Genomic DNA, 21,877 nt, shown 5'->3' on the forward strand with positions numbered 1-21,877 from the left:
TTTACAATGGTCTGAGGGACACAGAATTCTGTTGAAAGCACTGCAGTTGTTCTCCACAAGCCTCCTTTGACAAGTACAGGACACCAATCTGGTGCCACCCAGGCCTCCACGAGCCACTCCGAAGCACAGTTCTGTAGAGACAGAGTGTAAAAAACTTTCTGGTAAGTTTCAAGTTTTTCCAACATTTCATGGAGAAAGTTTCTTGTTTTTTCCCCACAACAAAGGCTGGGTGCAGGCTGCAGCTCAGCTCTGCCGCGGCTGACTGCCGGGTTTTCCCTGTTTGTTCTGCTTTTCGACCTTGGTGACGCCAGCCTCCACCCCACTTGAGTATTCAGAAAGCAAGAGTTCAGCAAGGCGGTGTTTCCTCTGGGTCTTCCTATGAAGGTCAGGCCTGAAGAACAGTAACAACAGAGGGGGAAAAGAAACTTTATTATATTTTTTCCTTCCCATTTGGAAAGAGGCAGATAGTGGCTGGTTCCGAGACTGTGAAACTGACATTTTTGTATTAACAGAAGTACAATTCCTTCAATAGTGCTTATTTTGATATTCTATGCACCAGAAGATTAGATACGGCACTGACAGATTTTCAGAACAGTGGCAAAATATCATGGCATTTTTAAAAGTGAGGCTTTGTTCTATGTTGTTTTCATGGAAAAAAAAAGAACTTTACACACTCGTACTCTGATAGCAAATGAGGTGTATGACACAACAGTTTGCCAAAGCATAAGGGGAAAAAAAACAGCCCTAAAATGCCACAACATTCAGCAGTGAAAGCACTTAGGCAATTCTCCAGTCACCCCAATGCAGTTCAAAGCAATAGGCCTCCTTATGGGCAACTGCTGGCCCCAGGACTCAGCCCTCAGGAACAGAGAGGATGGCTGGCTGGGTCCCAACAGGCACGGCCGGGGGTGTTCATCACAGACACCTCTTCATCAACTAAGAAGGCTCTAAAAATTATTTCTGACCTTGCAAAACCCAAACCCAGAGTGGTCAGTGTCCACACTGAGGCTAGAACTGCAACTTTCCAGGGCACGCACAGACCTGTGTGTGCGAGGGGGGTCTCTCCCTGCAGTAATCCACACAGAGAATGTCAATGGGTGAAAATCAATTTCAGCTGCTGAATCACAGTAACTGTTTTCAAAAGACGGCGGCCTTACCATTTGATGAGAAGATCAGAGGAAGAAATTTGTAGAAGTTCAGCCATACATAAGAAAAATGATTACGAAAACTGGAGAGTAAACTAATGTTGCTTAAGACAGGATTTTAACTAAAACAACAGCAAAATGACTACCACCAAATCCATATCGCCATACTGGTAATGCCTTCAACACTGAAATGGTGATGTCTTAGGGTTCTTACACAGGCAGATGTTAGCCTCTACTACTTATTAAAGCTCATGAGATTTTCTTTCTGTAATAATATGGAGGACAAATGGGACCGAGCTTGTGGTAAAAATAAATGTAACGGAACTCCTTTAAAACCCAAGAACTAGAAACAACACTAATAACTGTGCTATTAAACCAAAAATGAAAGGTTGCATAATCCTGTTATAGCATTAATAACTATGTTAAAGCAATAATACCTATTTATAATTATGCTCCAGAGGATAGGGTTCAAGTAATGCAGCTAAATTCATGTTATAGTCACATAATGGTTTTCTACTGTAACATGCAGAAAGAAGCACAAAGGCAACCTCTGTTGGAAAAAAAGAAGACTTGAGGCAAGGGGATAATCAGGACATAATATTTAAGGGCTGGGAGTTTATAAGGTATGTTGTGTGTCAGGGGCAGGGTTTAGCAAGAAGATTAGAAATATACAGGGAAATACTTCTTGTGTTCTGTGCAAAATGATTTATGTACATTATCTCATATAATCCTCACTTGATGAGCTAGCTACTATTATTATCCTCATTTTACAGACAAGGAGACTAAGATTCAGGGAGGGGAAGTGACTTGCCCAAGACCACAGGGCTAATAAGCCAAGATGCAAACCAGGGTCAGCCTGACTCCCAAGCCTACATCCTCCCACCAGGTTGTGTGTCGAGGAGGAGAGAACGATCCACAGTACCAGGTGCAACAAGAAGGTCCAGCAGGATAAAGGGTGAAAAATGACCACGACTGGAAATGGAGGAGTCCTCTGTAGCCTCATAAGGAGTCATTTCAGTGGAACAACCTAGGCGGAAGCTAGATGACAGAGTAAGGAGGGGGAGAGAAAGGAGAGCTGAAGGGTGAAGAAGAACCCGGCTGTCACTCATGAGCTGTATGACAATGGATGGGTGATGCAGGTTCTCTGTGCCTCACTTTCCTCATCTGAAAAATGAGGATGATCCTTAACGCTCATAAGGTTTTGTAAAGATCACATGAAATAAGACGTATAAAGTGCTGGCTAGCATGTGGTTTGCCATCAATCACAGTGAAAAATGAGGAAATTCAGGTCCAGAAATGCCAAGCCACTGCCACAAGGCCACAGAGGAGCCAGGACTGACTCTGGGGTCCTTGACAGCTTGGCTGGGGCTCTTTTGATGGCATTCATCATCCTCTAAAAACGATGCTCCTAGTTCCTGGGACCCTGCCTAGCATGGGCTGTGAGCACTGGTGTCCCTGGTAGGGGGCCAGGCCGCAGAGGGCTGACGTGTAGTTTGGAAGCTGCAGGAGGTGGGCCCTGCAGTTGACAGCGCTAAACTTGTTCCAAACTGACGGCTGCCAGTTCTGTGTGCTTGTAGTTTATTTTTAGTTGGGTTTCATGACAGACGGAGTGAAAAGGTTCTGACAGGAAGGAATGCTTTTTCTTCCCCTTGTTTGAAGCCAGGTACTCACAATGTGTATAATTTTAAATGTAACAACCTGAGTTTCAAAATATGCAAAATTTCAGTCAAAATATTCTCCCCAGCATAAGCTCTAGCACTTCAATGATTGCTCCTGCCACTGCTAAAGCAAAATAAATAACTAGAATCTTATCTCGGTGATTGATCCACTAATTGCCTACAGAGATAGCACAGGCTGTGGAGACACCGTTGTTCCTGCCAAAGGCGTTCACGCAGTGTGTCTGTGCGCACTCAGACTGGTAGTCCACTAGTCAGAGGCTGAAGAGATGGGCATGAAAGACAACATTTGTGTACGCAATATACAGGCACAAATACCATTCTGTACACACACCACCAGTCAGTCCACTCCCACATTTACCCAACGTCTGTCCCTTCACAGACAAGCATGGCTGGGTCTGGGGTAGCGGAAGTAATCCTTGGTAGGTATATCATGCCACTAAACAGGAAAACAGGAATATTTATTTAGGATCTTTGAGTCACACTGGCTGTAGGGGATGCCATTAGAAAGCAGACCTTGCCTTAAGGTTACGACCTCAACATTTCCTAGGTATTCTACCATTTTATTCTAGTCAGTGGACTTTCAACTTGGGACCCAAAACCCAGCCGTCCACCAACTCAGAGGATCCTCGTGCTTACATGTTTCAGACCCAGACCTATTCCTATGGGGGTTTCACCTGCTGTCACAGCAGCCACCCCAGTGGGACCCATCTTTTTCCTTGGTCAGTGCACTGTCTCCTTTTCCTTTGTTCTGAGGCCCAGGTCTGAAAAGGCAAAGTACAGATGGGAGATGGAATGTTCTAAACCTAAGCATGTGATGCCAAGCTGCAGTTTTCCCAGAAACTTGCCAACTTTCTTGCCCTACTTGCCCTCCAAATACCCAAACGTCTCTCACACTGGCTTCCTGAGCATCCGCAGTAGTAATCCTGTAGTTACCAAGCAACAAATCAGTTTAGCTAACCGTAGGGAACTCCCTTGTAAGTGAAGGCTGAATAAATCCACCCTCAGTGACCAGGCTGGATTACTCAGCAGGATAGGCAGATGCCAGTTTTACTGCAAATAAGGTGAAATCACAGCCTAATTAGTAAATCAATATACCCCGCTATGATGACCACTAGAAAAGAGCTCTCAGGACCTTCTTCCACTTTACCAACAAGTTCACAGAATGATTATCCTAGTGGTAGAAAGCCATTCCAATAGAGACTTTTATTAATGGCATTTTTTTACAGGACAGAATTTAAAATTTTATTTTATGTATCTATTGTCAAGTCTAGGAGCCCAGGTGGCTCAACGGTTAAGTGCTCAGCTGCTAACCAAAAGGCTGGCGCTTCAAACCTACCCGGTGGCTCCGTGGGAGAAAGACCTGGTGATCTGCTCTTATAAAGATTACAGTCTAGAAAACCCTATGGGGCAGTTCTACTGTCACAGGTGGTCACTATGAGTTGAAATTGACTGAATGGCACCTAACAACAACAACAAACTATCAAGTCTATCAATATTTTCTGGCTTTAGGGTCATGCTTAGAAAAGTCATCTTTAGTTCAAAGATTTAAAAAATATTCAAGTGTATTTTCTTTTAATCTGTTATTCCTTTAACTCTAATTCCATCAAATCCACCAGGCGCTCCTTGGAAACCGTATGGGACAGTTCTACTCTGTCCTATAGGGTCACTATGAGTCGGAATAGACTCGACGGCAACAGCTTTGGTTTTTTTGGTTTCTAATTCCATCTAGATCTTGTTTTGGGTTATGGTATGGAGTAGGGAATCTATTTCTACCCAAGAGTTAACCAGTTATCCAAGACAGGCACTGAACAACAAATCTTTTCCTTGAAATGCCTCTTTAGAACGCTTCCTATAGGCTTTAAGAACACTCCTCGTAGGCTATGTTAAAGAGTAGGTGATGATGATGATAATGGTGGCTAACATTAATGGGGTCTACTAAACATATTAAAACAACATTTAAGTGCATACCAATTACATGGATTGTTAATGGATTTCAATATAAAACAGGTCAAATCAAAGCCATTCAAACCAGCTACCAGACCTTAATAATATTGGCTAACACACTGCGTTTGCTGTGTGTTAGGCACTGTTTGAAGCACTTCATAGGCATTTAATTCACTTCTCCAAAAGCCTCATAAAACAGGTATCATTAGTGTCTCCATTTTCCTAGTAAAGAAACTGGGGCACAGAGAGGTTAACTAATTTGTTCAGGGTCACATATCAGTAATGGAAGAGCCAGAATTTGAACCTGAGGTTTGACTCCACAGCTTGTGTGCTTAACCACTGCCCTGTAAGTTTTCTAAACAAGGAACAAGTTCCTTGCATGAAATATTTTTAAATATAAAAACAATATTTACATTATCTGAAATCCTGAAGCTTTTTGGAACCCATGATAAAAGTGTGTCTTAATAGTCTGATATCTTGTTACGTGAAAAAAGTAGTTGAAAAAAAATAATGATTTGGTCAATCTCATTTTTGTGGAAAAAAAAGTATATAGGCAGAAAAAGACTGGCTAAAATGTCAATCAAGGTTAACTTAGATTGTAGGTTTATGGTTATTTTTTAGGCTTTTCTCTATTTCCAAAATATTTGCAATGAATGTATATTATTTTTATAATCAGAAAATAACAGTATATTCATTTTAGGAAAAAAAAAAGCAAATCGTAGAATTTTGCACTATGCTGAAAATGCTGAAGTATTTTAATTTCTACCTATCATAGTTACGTTTTAAAAAACAAACCTCTTTGCCTTCTGGCTTTCAGTATGTTTGATTTTTTGAGGGTTTTTTCCTTGTGGTATAGTTGAAACAAGCAAGCAAGCAAGCCGACTGAGGACTCTAATCGGAAAGATTATGCTTATAAGCAAATGATCCTGGACCGCAGCTATGCCCCAAAGGACTCTGCAAGGGGAAGCGCGCCCCAGACTGGAAGAAAGGCCTGGGTTCTAAGTGATCATGGAAGGAGACAGGGATGACTTCAGATGGCTTGCGGCTGACTGAAAGTTTCTATACTTTTGCCTTGCTCTTATGGATGAAGAAAAGGCAACAATGTCTAAACAGGATTTTGGTGGCTCTCTGATGACAGAGTAACAAACAACATCAGGGAGAATCTGACAAGCAGTCCCCCTGGTGCAACAAAGTAGCTCAGGGAAAGAATCAGCTAGCATAATTCAGCCTACTGAAGGGAAACATGCTATATCAATCCTTTACAGTCACTGAAGGAAGAGAAACTGCATCAAGACTCATTTAACCTTTAGATTCTGTTTTGGCAAAGATGTACGTTCTCAGGCCTACCATTTTAGGGATGCCTTCTTTGTGAATTCTTAGGATCAAACCAAGTCTAGCTTCTGTAAGACTACCAGGGCCCTAGAAGACACCCATTCCAGATGAACCCTACTACACCTGTCTTACAGCAGTGGATATTACAGCAAAATTCTGAGAGTGGCTTTGTGGACACAGACAAAGATGAAAAACGAATCTCACCCTTATACCAAAGAATAAGACTCAGCAAAGAGCAGGAAAGAACTCCTAGCCCTGGGCTAAAGGCAGGCACAATGCTTAGAAGCACAGATCATAATTAATCAGTAAATGCCCGCTGATGCCAAGATTGATTTGCTGCCTGGAAGGTCATGTACAATGGGAGAGAAGAAGTTACAAAATTTAGAAATGGCTGATGTCTAAACATGAAGAGCTGAATCAGGATCCCAGAAATGGATGGGGATTTTGAGATCTTCAGCACAAATCACCAAAACTTTTCTTTTGTTGTTGTGAAAATATACTGCCAATTCAACATTTTCAGGTGTCCAATTCAGTGATATCAATTACACTAACCACGTTGTACAACCATCTGCCATAACTGCTACCAAAGTTTCCATCACCATGAAGAGAAACTCACTGCTTCCTAAACAATGACTCCCCCTTTTCCCCACCCTCTCACTCCTGGTAATCACTAATAAACTTTGGTTTCTATAAGTGAGATCATACAATATGTGTCCTTTTGTGATCAACTTATTTCATTCAGCATAATGTTTTCAAGGTTTATCTGTGTTGTAACATGTATCAGGACTTCATTTCTCTTTATGGCTGAGTAATAGTCTATTGTATGTATGTATCATGTTTTGTTTATCCATTCATCTGTTGATGCACATTTAGGTTGTTTCCACCTTTTGGCTATTGTGAACAGTGCTGCAATAAACACTGCTGTACACATGTCTGTTTGCATCTCTCCTTTAAAGTCTCCTGGGTATATACCTAGGAGTGGAATTGCTGGCTCATATGATAGTTCTATGTTTAACTCTTTGAGGAACCACCAAACTGTTTTCCACAGCTGCTGTACCATTTTGCATTTCCACCAGCAATTGGTGAGGGTTCCCATTTCCCCACTTCCTTGCCAACATTTGTTGTTTTAGTGTTTTTGATCTTAGCCATCTGAGTGGAGTGAAGTGGTATCTCCTTCTGGTTTTGATTTGCACCTTCCTAATGGCTAATGATGTTCAGCATCTTTTCATGTGCTTACTGGCCATTTGTATATCTTCTTTAGTGAAATGTCTGTTCAAGTCCTTTACCCATTTTTTTGCCAAATCACCAAAACTTTTGAAGTTCTGGTAGAACTTAAGCATGGATGTCATATGGCAGGGTGGCAGGCTAAGGAAAAGGCAGGGTACCAGAATTTTGATGACCTTGGTTAGAATCCTAGCTCTGCCATCTAACATAGATGATGACCTTGAAAGGTTAATAGCCTTCTCTAAGCTTAGTTTTCTATGTCAGATAAGGTCTATGCATGGGCTATGGGGCTAGTATGAAGGTTAAATGAACCAGCAGGCTACAGTGCTTTATAAATTTTAATTCTCTGTAACAAATATCATGAATTATTATTTAGATGGAAGAACACAGTGTGGATATGGAAACAATTAAGTGAATTTATAGCTGGTATGATTATATTCTGAAAATACTGATTAAGATTGATAAACTTGGGACAGAATTCCAGCACCAGACCCCAGAGCTTAGCCCTCTGGGTCTGTCCTGTATGACATTATTACTGATGACTTAGATGATACTAAGGCACAGTTACCACATTTGTAGATGAAAAGAAGCCTGCAGGGGCAGCTAATACACTGGATGACAGAATACTCACAATACACTAATAGGCCAAAAGGATGGGCTTAAGCTAAAAAGTGAATTTGAACTGGGACAGATAGAAGGTCCTCTTGAGTCAAAAAAAGAAAAAAGAAAAGAAAAGAAAAAAAGGACAACTGCACAAGAATGTGGGTGGTATGAGCTATCATGTGTGCAAACATGCGAGGATTCTGTTGTCAGGTTTCGACCTGAGCCTCAGTATGACCCAGATGCCAAGAAAGCGAGAAGCTGCCACGGTTAGAACCAGGGGGCCTGGGTGTGAATCCCAGTTTCACCCTGTGAACGGCAGTGTAACTGTGGGCAGTTTTCTCCTCTGTAAAACAGGGACAATACAAGAGTCACAAAGGACATTTTGCAAGGGCAAAATGAGGTAATACACAGCACAGCACTGTGCCTGGCTGGTGCTGAGCACTCCGTCAGTGATGGCTACAATCTCTGTTGTTACTATTAGCTGCACTAATAGAAGTACAGGCTCTAAAAGTGATGGCCCTACTCTATTCTTTGATGGTCAGCCTCTATTATTAAGTCTGGGTAGTTTTGAGAACCAGCTTTTTAAAAGAACAGGGGTAAACTAGGATGGGCTGGGAGACAAGCAAACTAGACGACAGCCCAACCGTGAGAACTGAGGAGCAGCTAACAGCGCTGGGGCTGTATGGCTAGGCTGGGCGCACTAGTTAAAAGCAAGCACTTCTGAGTGGGTGGATCCTCATTCTCTAAGTTTCGCCAAGGTACTTATTTCTCTAAGTCCCAGTTTGATCACTAACAAAAAGGGGATAATGATATCTCCAAAGGTTGCTGTAAAGATTAAATGAAATAATATGTCAAAGCACTTAGCATGGTGCCTGTTGCAAAGGCGCTCATTAAATGTTGACTATTATTATTAATAGTATGGAAGATTCTCATCAGGTATTTGACACAATGTTATGTGGACCATGTGGATCAGTGATAATAACAACATCTTATATTTTTATGTTTTTAAGTCATGCACATACAGTATTTGAATTCCACAAAGACCAAAGAGTGGAAATAAGACCAAAGGGTGGAAATGAAAGTGGTCAGTTTTGGCTCACTTTTAGGAGTTCTAACAGCAAGCTGGGTCCAGTATGGCATGGGCACCCTGGGAAGCCACAAGTCCCACTGCTGTGAGGACTGGGCAGTGGCCACCCAAAGAGTTGGAGAAGCGGTATGACGAGTCAGGCCAGGATGGGCAGATTCAGGGAACTTTCAGACCTTTCCACCCTGAAGAGTCTATGAAGTTTTCATCCTTCATTTATAGACTGAGAGAGGAAGGTGGGAAAGGGTAGAGGAAATAGCATTTATTGAACAACCACTCTAAGCTCGGCACTATTACGTGCTGCACATTCACCCTTTCACTGTACCCTACAAAAATGCCACGGAACCCACATTTTACAGAGACGCTATTGTCAAGCACTAGGGTTGGGACAGGAATGTTGCCAACAAGGCCTGTGCTTCTTCCATTGCACTTTCTGTTTCTAGACCTGGAAGGAAACTAGAGATAAAACTGGATCCAGACTTGCCTACATCTATCTCTTCCTAAAGATCTTTTGAGATGATTGCCTCTACTTATTCTACTTCAGAACTTGCTTCTCCAATGGTTCCAAATCAAATTCTTCCATATGTGCCAACAAAAAAATCTCCTGTTTTAAGTCCACTTCTTCGGTTGCATGGATGGCAAATTATCTGCTCATGTAAAAAAATGTCCTTAATAGGGTTCATAAATTTGTCACTTTGCCCAATACTGATTCTAGAAACTGGCAGCTTCCAAAGGGGTATTTGAGGAAGCAGAAAAGCGAAGTGGTTAGGAGCGTGGGCTCCAGGGTCACTTGGACTTGCAGCCACGTGACTGGGCACATATGTCTCCTCACTGGTAACTGGGCATACTGCCTTCCTCAAAGGGACATAGTGAGGTTTCAACAAGATAATGTACATGAAGGACGCAGCACAGCGAAGGGCACACATAAGCCCTCGAGAGATGATGGTGATGATGATGATGACGACGACGCTGCTAAAGAACTTAAAACAAACGTGCAAAAAGAATCACACACCATGGCTCTGGGAGGTCCATTCCCAGACTGCATCCCTCTTCTGGACTATTAAGTAGTTAAGACATTACACTGCAGACTGCTGCTATAACATAGCAGGACCAGAATGAAGATGACATTTGAAAAAGACCCAGAGTCATTCTGTATAGGTCATGGCAAGATGGAAAGGCTCTGGCATCATTAAAGTAGGGAGAATGTGGACGGGCTGGGAGTATAAACGTTGCTGTTGCAGAAAGGAGCTAAACAAAAGTATAGACAGATTAGAGAAGAAACAGAGTAATTCATCGGCTCTAACACAAAAGGGGTTGAGGATGACTAAAATTAAACTGTGCATAGCAAGGCTCCTCCTTGGAGTGATGAAAGGGAAAAGTTGGAGGATTGTCATGTTCTTTCTTGATTTCTCAAATGAAATGAAATAGAAGAACTCTGAGCAAGGACAGTCTAATGACCAGGTGGGTAATCTCCTGTTGCATGCAGCCTCATCTGGTATCTGCAAGGCCAGCCGCATCTTCTAATTCCAGAGCTTGGAAGGCTGCAACAGTGAATAGACTGTCTCCAGCATCCTCCCAGGAGAGGCTGGGTGGGTTCCGGTTCTTTGTTGTCAGCACCGACTGCCTGACTGAAAGCACACCCTGTGGATCCTGCTGTCTCCAGGTGACCCAGGTGTGGAGGAGGCCTGGGGTCACTGTGAAATCCCTCTAATCACCTCATTAGCCAGGTGGGGACAAGAGTAGGTTTGTTCCACGAGAAGGCAGAAGGTTGGTAATTGCATGATGTCAGACAGAAAAAAATGGTGGTAGCAGCAAAAGGCCAAATGTAAAAAGCTGCATGTTCACAGCTGTAATTAAACCAGAGCACTGAAAAGTAGGGCCACCAGTACCTGAGCCCAGAGAGAAGGGAAGGGAAGTAAAACTGGATTTTCATGGGGTCTGCTGAGAGGGGAAGCGGACAAATCCTCCACTGGAGCATTACATCTGCACAATGCAACCCAGCTGGAGTTGCGCTGTGAACAGGACTTGGAACAGTCAACAAATGAATTCATCTGACAAACAGCCCCTGAACGACTACTAAGTGTCAGGTGTTCTCTACTCAGAAGAAACCCAACCACTATCCAGGGAAATTTTCCTGTCCCTCATTCCAGTCTGAACAAGAGTTTATTCCTCTTCTCAGTACTGATACTCCAACGAGACTATTTAGTGTGAACTTCAAAGTCACTCATATTGTCTCCCTTAACAGAGAGGCCATTAGAATATGCTTTTGTCTACAATCTGCACCCAGGTTCCATAGATTATTAAGTTATCCTAACTCATCTCCGCACCATGGTTACCATGGTTATATTTTAACCAGCACCTTAATGCCCTACTGTGTTAAGGAAGACATCCCATTACCTGCCCTGAGTACTACACTCTTTCAAGTTCCCAGGGGTTGTCTCTGTGTCTAGATTTTTTAGATCTGGTAGCCAAGTTCATGATCATCTCTGTCTTCATGATTTTAGACTTTAAGAAGTAGTAATTCTACTTAGCATTCTATGAGCTTCCCTGTCTTAGGATGCTTATCTTAAAAAAACGCCAATTTCTGGGCCCTACCTAAAACTTACTGATCAAGGTTTCCTGTGTTGGGGTCTGGGCATCTGTATTTTCATACAGCTCCCTAGCAGATTCTGAGAGTAGAGTCTGTTTCCCCATAGCACATCTGTCCTCACAGCTATGGCCAGTGGTCCTAACTGCTTCTTTCTGGTCTTCAGGCTAAAGCCAAGTATCTGACCTTCCCTCTGGATGTCTGCTCTGGCCTTGTCAAGATGGAGTGGAGACCCTGATCCTGAACCCACTTACTTCTAGGTTCTGTGGGCCAATCCTAGCACTTTCACACGGGCAGTCAGGGAAACAGAACAAGAGGCTCAGCTGTGCTGGGCAATCCGCAAGGGGTACTGTTGCCCTTAGGGACTGTTTTTATGCCAACAGGAAGGAATCCCAACCTCATGCTTGTTCTCTTAGGAGAAACTATGATTGCCGAGTGGAAGGCAGGGCTCTGGAGACAACTTCCCACCAGGGAAGCAATAAATTTTTTGCAAGATTTATCAAGAAATAAAGACGCATTTACCTCTTTTTGATGTCAGGATGATTCTTTTTCTCTTTCTTTCCCTTTCTGTGCTTCCTCTCAGAATTACAGAATGCTTTCAGGTTCCATTCATTCAAAAATATTTACTGAGCACCTGTTGGGTGCTAGGTACTATGGTCAGTGCTGGCGATACAATAAGCAAAAACTCAACAGGGTTTCTACTCATGAGCGACATTCCAGAGTAGGAGACAGACACTAAACCCACGTACAAATAACACTACAAATGTAAACTTGCTACGATGACAAGTGTTAAAACGAGAGGTGTGAGGGTGGCTGCCTGGTCAGGCTGGGCAGAGAAGACTTTCCTGAGGAAGGGAGGAGCTCCAAAGATAAAGAAGAGGAGGAGAAAATTTCAGGCCCAAGGAACGCTCTGAAAAAGGCCCTGTGCAGTGAGGACAGCAGGGTGTCAGATGAGGCTGAAAGGTCAGCAAAGGCTGGGCCATGCAGGGCCTGGTAAGGACTTGTTGTTGGTGCTGTGCTGTTGTTGTGTTTGTTTTCAATGATTAGAGAAATGGGATGCCACTGAAAGGCTCTAAGCAGGGCCTGACAGGGTAAGAGCTGTGGAGGCTCTGGCTGCTGTGGGAGCACAGGCTGCAGGGAGACCGGGGAGGAGACTATTTCAGAAAGTGAGATGAAGCTGAGGGGCTGGGAGCTGTCATTCACGGAGACAGTGTTTGGGAAGCAAGGAGGCCAGGAGGGTCAGTAGCGCTGAATGCTGCCAAGAGGACAAGTAAGAGAACCAACTCATGGGCAATGCATTTACACAGAGAAATCCCCACGTTTCCAAGTGTGGCTTTGTCCAGCCTCTGAGCTCATGTTTGGTCTAATCTGTCTTTTTATAGAATGATAACTGGCTCAATGAAACCGAGAAAATTTTCACAATGGGCAAGATTCCAGGTTTGCCTTCAGCTAATTAAGTGATATTAGGGAGGTTGTAAATGCCACATAAAAATTGGCAGGGAAGCTGTTCCTAATGATGAGAATATTGCTTTACAGGGAGCTGCAGCTGCAGCTTCTTAATGCTAGTCTTTGTGGGAACTCATCCGTGTTTTCAAGGTTGTTCCTGAGAAGAAAAGTTAAAAGGTGCTAACAGGCTGCCAGTTAACTACGCCTTCAGCACTCTCTATTCTAGGGATACCTGTAAGTATGATGACGTCAGGAGAAAGAACCAACACAATCATACTGTCATTATTAAGATCAACAAGTGCTCCCATTTATTTACAGCCAGACCCTGTGTCCACCCTTTATTCTCATCATCTGGTTTAATCCCTGTAACACTGTGAGGTTTGACACCTCCATTTGAAAGACAAGAGAACTGAGGCAGAGAGGCCAAGTAACTTGTCCAAAGGCACACAGATATAAGTGGGCCAGCCAGGATTCAGATCAGACATCTGGGTGAATGCAAACCCGGGCTCTTCATCACTGAGCAACACTCCCTTAGTCAGCATTTAAAATACCAGGGGGAGGGGCAAGAAGAGGGCTAATGAGGGTATATAAACTTTTCAAGCTATAGTACTATCTAACACAGCAAGCTCTTAGTAGTTATTTAACAATTACTGAATGAACAAGGGTGAGAATCATGGAGAACATCTTAGCAAAGGCTTTCAAAGATGAAAAATGTCAAAAAAAATGGAGCTTTTTTTGAACTTCAGTGATAAAGTATTTGTGACAATTCAGATGGGAAAAAACTGACAAACGTGTGTCCAATCTATAAAGAAGGGTTGACTAGCAAGTATGACGTCCATGAGAATGTTAACTCATTTAAGAAATCAACTACTTCTAGCACTTTAGAAGGGACAGAAGTTAAGGAAATGCTCTGCAGTGCTTGGCAAACATGCCTCCGGCACATGGTAGTTCAGATATGAGGGCAGAACCAAGCATGCCCAGCCCCACAGAACCTTTCACTAGTGACCATGGCCTGCTAAGTACTGACCCAGCACACCCAGATCTATTGAGTGGTAAAGGGTAAGACGTGCCCCAGCTAATTTTAGATTATTACCTATTTACCTATTTGGTAAAATCAGGAACCACCAGGTAACACTTTAACTAGGCTGATTTGAGTAAACAGATGCAAATAAAACTGTTCTTTCTTTCAAGAATAGTCAACAATTCAGACTGTTGTTCCTCTAGTAATTTTAAAAGACAGGAGATGAGAACGGGAACAAAAACGATGGAATTACTGATAATGAAGATGTCCCAGATGTTTCTGGGCACTAAGAATAATGCTAAAGAGACACAGATGCAGAAAAGCCACGGGTAAAACCAATCTTAAAGCAAACAAAAACAAAAACCTGTTGCCATCGAGTCGATTCCAACTCACAGCAACCCTACAGGACAGAGAAGAACTGCCCCATAGGGTTTCCAAGTAGCGGCTGGTAGATTCGAACTGCCGACCTTTTGGTTAGCAGCCAAGCTCTTAACCACTTAGGTAGCTACAAACGACATCACATGGGGAAAAGTAGTGCCTGGGTATAGCATATTATTTACACACAATACCAAACCAAAAAAAAAAAACCAAACCTGTTGCTGTTGAGTTGATTCCAACTCATAGTGACCCTATATAGCAGACCCACACTTTAATATCACCATGACAACACCAAGATCTTAAGGTACATTCATTTCTCTAGCCTTGAACCATTTTTCAAAGCGTCAGACAAATAAGAGAATTGCGGCCCTCAGTGGCATGCCTCTCACCGTTCCTGGACACTTCCCAGCCCCGTGTGCACTGCCTAGACAGACACCTGGCAAACCACACAATTCCGCCCTCTGCTAGCTGACAGTCTTGGCTCTCCGTGTCTCCTGAAAAGGTACAGGACTGTGGAAGGTGTGCTACTTTTGCTTCTCAGGAACTGCTGGGTTTACACAGCTTCCAAATAAGAATGCTGTTTTTGTGATGGATGTTGCTAAGGGGCCATTCAATATTTTACCAATATCACCAACTATCTGTGTACGTGTGTATGTAGGTGTTTGGGGGGGAGGGGCTTGTTTTGACAGGTTTATGTGTAGGTGTCAGAAGAGTTTTTGTGACTATGACTGTATTTCTGTGTGCAGGGGGAAGACATTTAGTGTTTCTTTTCAGAACTAACGACTAAAAAGGAAGACAGAGACCTGGCTATTAAGATCTCATTTGTGGACATTATTTATTTTCTATTTTCTGAAAAGTGGCCGAGTAAAGGAAGAGAGGCATATGAGATAAAAATTCCTTTTGTCATTGCATGGAAGTGTCTAATAGTCTCCTAACCTAAACTGCCCTTGATTCATATTTTTAACACCCCGTTTGAACTCCTTGTTTGGTGTATGACAGGTGATTAAAGGAAAGATTTCGTTTACAGTCTGATGGATTTGGTTTGCAGATATCAGAGCTCTGCACACAATATATAATTATTCTCGGCAGTAAACACCATAAAATGAAATGCTGAATAGCTCAGAGAATTTAGTGCTATTATTTTATTCACCCATATAAAACATAAGGGACCCATTCTCCTTCTTGACAGATGGATTTCAGAGGAGACGTTTCAGCTCAGAACAATAATTGTGGCCACAGCATAACTCTCCACACTTTGTGAGGTTTAATGGACTTTCTTTCCAGTCCTCAAAAAGCAGCAACTGGCATTTGCTTGAGCCCTGACTGAGGTATGGAAAATCTGTCAAGTTTTCTCTGCCGCTAACCCTGACCACAATTATACGGTCCATGTGCAGATTAGCTGCAAAGTCATTCTTCCTTCGGAAGTGACAAGATCTCCCCCAAATAAAAAAAGGTACCTACTGCATCCTTGAGTGCCCGTCTGCATTGTACAGGCAGGGGTGGGACGGGAGGGTGGAAGGAGTGCGAGAGAAATGCCTTCAAAAGAAGGGCATAACAACGGAAAAAGTGGCTGGAACAGAGTGGTGACATGGCAAGAACAGAGAGCGGCATTGTCATGAGCAGAGTAATCCTGTGACACACTGCTGTCACTCACCACCCGGCTCCCTGCTGCGCCAGCCAGACATCAAAGGCTGCCCCATACCATCTTACATGCTCTTTATCGGCTAATCAGCCCATTCTTCCCTAAATAAAGCCCTGTTAAATCCCCTGCTCACAGGGGTATAGTAGTCCTGGTGCCCATCTGCTAGTGAGGGTCAGCTGAAGCAGGAGGCGGCGGATTGCTCTCTCCCTAGTGGCTTCTCAAGGTAAGGACAATGCTGTCTCCAATTCCCCCTCCCAACTGCCTCCCTGCCTCCCTGCTTTGCTTTCCAGGATTTGGGTAAGAGCTGAAGACATCCCAGGCTGAAGAGCTGCTATCTGGATTAACACTTGCTAATGAAATTCCCAGTCATAGAGGTAGATCATCTGCTAACAATAAAATATTGGGATTACACTTATTTGAGGGAAGAGGCATAAACAAAGATATGTATTTAACAGGAATCATTTGGCAGGTCTATTCTTACCTTGATGATGAAATGATGGTCAGGCTTTCAGATCATAAGAAGGTCATTCTCAGATGTAGACTGAGAGAAGCCTTATGGCTTCGTTAAACACTCAAAATCAAAGTTAATACATGCAGATACCAGCTACACTAAATCCAAAGACAAGGAACTAACTCTGGTCACTGCAGCCTGAACCCTGGCATGACCGCGTGTATCTGGGAGCAGATCTGAAGAGTCTTCTCCCTCTGGGAGGGGGGACTGCTCAAGTGGAGGACAGGCAGAAGTCTCTGCGCTGGCAGCTCTGCCCAGGACAAATGTGCAGCAGCAGGCAGCGCTCTGCTCCACACCTCTGGACCTCAGAACTGCCTGGGAAACACCAGAGCTGTACGCCCACTCTCATTCGGGTACTGCAGTACAGTAGTGTGGGGAGAAATAGTTTCTATCTGCCTCACAGGTTTACTGGACTATTGTCTTATATGAGAGGTTCCAATACAAGAAACAAAAAAAAAAAATCAAGCATCTTAAAAATTCCAAAACTGGAATAAGAATTAGGCACAATTCTAGCCATTGTAAAAGAGTCATCTAGATGCCAAGTCCCAAGACAGATCAAACTGGATGTTGTTGAATCTTAACCCATCTGGTTCCCAGCTCTCTGTCCTAAGGTACTTCATCTGTATGGCCCTTTATGTTTCAAAAGGCATATTCACATGTACCACCTTATTCTGATCCTCAAAACAATCTTGTAAAGCAGCTAAAACATGGATTTTCTTCTTCCTCTTGCAGGTGAGGAAACGCTATGATCCAAAATCCACACCAAAATGGAGCTGCAGCTTAAGTTCTCTGACTCCAAGACCAATGGTCATTTCCCTACAACAGGTGGTCACTCTCCCTTTGCCACTTTGCACCAGAGATACTGGGTCCTGACAAGGTTGATGGGGTAATCAGCACTTCTTGGTGAAGGAGCAAGACAGCCATTGTGCTGGAACATGGAGGAAAGCGTGGTATTGCCTAAGATTCTCAGAGTCAGGGCGAGTATATCATGGCATTTGCAACTAATGTGCAGAAAGAATATATAATGTGAAATAACTGTCTAGAATATCCAAGGATTCCATAATAAAACTGAGGCTGATGAAAGGAAAGTCTTTGTGCCCCTAAACATTTATTCAGTGTATCCTTCCTCCACAAAGGTTGTGTAAGTGACAATGGCAATCCATCCCAAAGCTCCTCCACAAGAGCAGCTCATTGTGTCTATGATATTCTAGGTCCTAATAGTAAAAAAAAAGTCATCTTCGAAGAGCAAAAGACCTTTTGCAAATGTAATTTGCTAAGGGAAATCATCTCAGGACCTCACGAAACTGTAAAACGGACTCAGAGCCCTCCCTTCAATCTACAGGGGGATGGTTCTCACTCTGACTTTCCTCTCACTAGAACCTCTGGTCAAAGGGTTCAGTGGTAGAATTCTCGACTTCCGTGTGGGAGACCCAGGTTTGATTCTTGGCCAATGCACCTCAAATGCAGCCACCACCTATCTGTCAGTGAAAGCTTGCGTGTTGTTATGATGCTTAACAGGTTTCAGAGGTGCTTCCAGACTAAGATGGACTAGGAAGAAAGGCCTGGCAATCTACTTCCAAAAACCAGCCAATGAAAACCCTATGAATCACAGCAGTCTGATCCTGTTGTGCATGAAGTTGCTATGAGTTGGGGCCACCTTGATGGCAGCTAGTAACAACAAAACAACCACTGGTCAGTTCTTAATACACTCTTTGGGAGGGAAAGAGTCCTCTGCCCTTGCCTGCAAGAGTGCTCAGCCCTGGAGACGTGTCAGCACCAAAGAGAGCAACACCATGGGCTGCAGAGTCTAATACTGTTGTTGTTGTGTGCCGTGGAGTCAATTCAAACTCATAGAAACCCTGTAAGACAGAGTAGAACTAGAACTGCCCCACAGAGCAGAATGCCAGGTCTCTTCTCCCATGGAGCCACTGGTGGGTTCAAACTGCCAACCTTTTGGTTAGCAGCCAAGCACCTTAACCATTGCGCCACCAGGAGCCCAACACTAACTCCCTGAAACAATCCAGTTGGAGCTCTCCAGCCTCACCAGCTCCTGCAAATCTGCAGAGCTCTGCGGGGTACTCATACCCTCCCATTTCACTACAGGGTATGCCGCAGGGGCTAATTTCATGAAACACACTGGGAGTCTTCGTACAAGTCTCAGATGCTTTCCATGGTGACCACAGCACATTTGAAGCACTGACTGTGGCTAGTCCCCTACTTTACTCTACTGCCAATACCTTTGTCTTGCTGCTCCAATATCTCCACTACATTCGGGCCTGACAGGAGACACTGCTGAATTCCTGTAGATGCCTTAAAAATACCAACATTACGTACTTTTTCTCTTGTTCTGAGCACTTACATTGAGAGGAGGGCAGATGCTGGTGACAATTTCCCACAAAAACCAAAGATGGAAGTGTTTCTATCGAGCACAGCAGCCGACCTTATCATCTCACCGTTGCTAATCTGAACAGGGCTCTCTATACTCACCAGACTTTCCGCCACTTGCTACAGAACAATTCTGCTCATCTTACCTTTTCAGATTTGTTTTCTTCTTCTTTAGAGCTGAGACACTAAGATTTGTGGGAGCATCTCTTAGCCCAAAGCTCTTAGCCACATGTCCAAGGTGGAGGGATCGGACATGGAAGATATGCTTCAGCTCCCTGGGGTAGGTTGCATAGGCTCGGATGAAGGACTGCAGAGCTGAAAGAAAAAGGGAGAGGGTGCTGTCAGGACTGGGGTCCTGAAGTTCACATCTGCCCCAGCCTAATGACCTCTGTACTTCATCTTGCCAGATGATGATGAGAGCCCAACCAGGACAGTTACGATATACATGGACAACCTAAATCTATACTTCTGCGTAGTTTTTTTAATTCTTTAAAAAAGCAACAACAAACCCCAAACCTATAAGCGAAGATAATCACTGAAAATAAATCCAATAAAATTTCAGATTTTACTGCATAGCTTATTAACGACCCAAAAGGGGAGGGGCCTGTTTTGTTCTTCATTATTGTCTCAGGGTCTGGCACACAGCAGACACGTAATAAATGTTTGCTGTATAAATGAATGAAAGGGAGAATGAGTGAAGACATTAACAAATGAGCAACCTAGCACATCATTTTCTTATGAAAGTGAGGAAATCGTCAGACATTTATGTTAGGAACATTTTTTTCTTAACTAAAAAAAAATTTTTTTGAATAGTTAATCCACACCAGTGTTATAAAATACAAAAAATTCAAATGGACTTACTATGAATGTCAATATATCTCTATTGAATGAAATATATCTCTATATGAATGAAATATATATGAATGAAAAATATTACTATAAATGTTGCCTCCACCACAATCCTTGCTTCTACCTTCCCTATCCAGAGGAATTCACGGGATTTTAAACGCAAATTCATTCTAAAAGTATCTAGGATTGGCCAATGAAGTGCTTATTACCCATTCAAAGGAGGTGTAAAAAAGGAAATGAAAAATAATCTTAAAAAGAAGAAAGGAAATTATTAAATATCTAAAACACTCCATGAAATGGTTCATCCCAAGATTGCCAAAAGCTTAGAGATGTTCATCAAATATTCTATCAGGGAATTTGTGGTCCCACTTTAAAGCCAAGAACAGAGTATCCTTGTTCTAGATCCCTCACAGGCCAGAGAAAAGCCAGTTCTCAGGAAGGTGGAGTTTACCTATGCTTTAACCTGGCATTCCTTTGAGAACCTACACCCAGTCCCCCTTTGAATGTCTTGCAGTAACAGTGAATGATGAAGTGTCTGTCTTTTTCTTACTGCAACAGGGAAGGAGGGAATTGTTCTGAAACGCAGCTCCCCATGCCTATCACTGCGCCCTCTACTTTCAAGCCCCACTCTTCCTGCCAGCCACACCGAAGCCCACCCTGCACTCTCTGATGGAAGGAGGCACTAAACTCTAACCTCCCTCTCCCTTGCTTGTTGAGCCACTGGACTGGCAAGTTTGCCCACAGCTTAAATGTAATATCCCAGCAGCACCTGGAGATTGGCGTTTATGAACAGTAATAAAAAGTGTCATTTTAGCAGATCAGCTCCTGGAAGGATCCTGAGAATCCATCAAAGCTCTATTTACTGAGCAAAGTGAACTCCTTTTCCCAATCGATGAGAAATAATAACCAAGGCAACTCCTCTGCACCCCTGTCTTAAATCTGTGCGTACTCCCGTTTTTAATAACTGGGGACTAGCTTTTTCAAAGAAAATCTTTTAACACTTCAAATGGTCTGTACTGTTTGGAGGGTTCTGACACCAGGCTCTCAGACACAAAGCTACATATAGAGACACAAGCGTTACAACTACAGTGACCCAGGAGATTTTTTTCCTGTCTCCCCTACCCCTAACGTTTACCCTGGTCTAGAAGAACCAGACTGAAAGCAAGACAAATCAAACCAAGCCTGAGAGGTTGTGCTTTTAAAATCTCAGTTATCTAATCCTGGTCCGAGTCTCCCTGTTTCACACCACTCTTCTACTTAAGCAGATTAGCCCCCAGGCTTCTACCTGTGCTCACCCCTTCTTTCTGAGGATGGAGAGCCTCTGTTCCAGGAGACTTAGGTACCCAACTAACAGCTTTACAGGGATAATGAGCGTGCCACAAAATGGCAGGAAGGGTTTTCTCCCCTAGACAACTGGTCAGGCAGCACTTCACACTGCATATTTTTACTAAACTTCCTCGTCCTCAAGGTGCCTGTCTCACTGGGGACAGCGACAGTTGGTTGTCCTCACATTCTTGCATGGACTCTCATGTTTAGATAATTCAGAGAAGCAGGATTTCAGGTGCAGCAGCAGCTGCTTGTAGGACCTTCCAAGGGGCAAGAAGTGGCTCATGTTGGCAGTGTCTAGAATATGCAGAAGGAACAGGGGCTACAAGGCCAACACAAGCGGGAAGCAGAGGAGTAATGAGAGTAGACACTTATTTGGGATGCCGGACGAAGCCACAGCTAATCACAATGAGCACTGTGTAGTCTTCGATTCCTATTCCTAGCCAACTATTTAAGGTAGATCAATTAGGGGAAATCTATTTTAAAATACCCTACATGGGCATTTTGTCCTTTTTCATAAAATCAGAATTATTTCTGGATGTTCTGGATCAGGAATAGTAGTATCTTATGGATGGATGATGTTCACAATCAAGAGGTGGAAAGGGGCAATACTCCAGGCTGGCACGTGAAGATAATACTTGCTCCTCTCAACCTGCCCTTATCTCTCAGAAAAGCACAGGTCTGGACAGAGTAAAGATACATGCATCTTCCATCTGACACA

The 21,877-nt window shown here is 43.2% G+C and overlaps 1 protein-coding gene across 1 annotated transcript in view; it reads right to left on the reverse strand.

Annotated features, from left to right (window-relative positions):
• DDX31 (DEAD-box helicase 31) overlaps positions 1-21,877 on the reverse strand; it is an 89,079-nt gene continuing 67,202 nt past the window's right edge. The window contains exons 19-20 of the mRNA XM_023730836.1: positions 19,128-19,296; positions 1-391 (exon numbers count right to left, since the gene is read on the reverse strand). Coding sequence (XP_023586604.1) covers positions 244-391; positions 19,128-19,296 — 317 coding nt within the window. The 3' untranslated portion in view covers positions 1-243. The remainder of the gene's footprint in view (positions 392-19,127; positions 19,297-21,877) is intronic.

The sequence above is a fragment of the Trichechus manatus genome, unplaced genomic scaffold (assembly GCF_000243295.1).
Source record: "Trichechus manatus latirostris isolate Lorelei unplaced genomic scaffold, TriManLat1.0 scaffold00038, whole genome shotgun sequence".
NCBI classification, from domain to species: domain Eukaryota; kingdom Metazoa; phylum Chordata; class Mammalia; order Sirenia; family Trichechidae; genus Trichechus; species Trichechus manatus.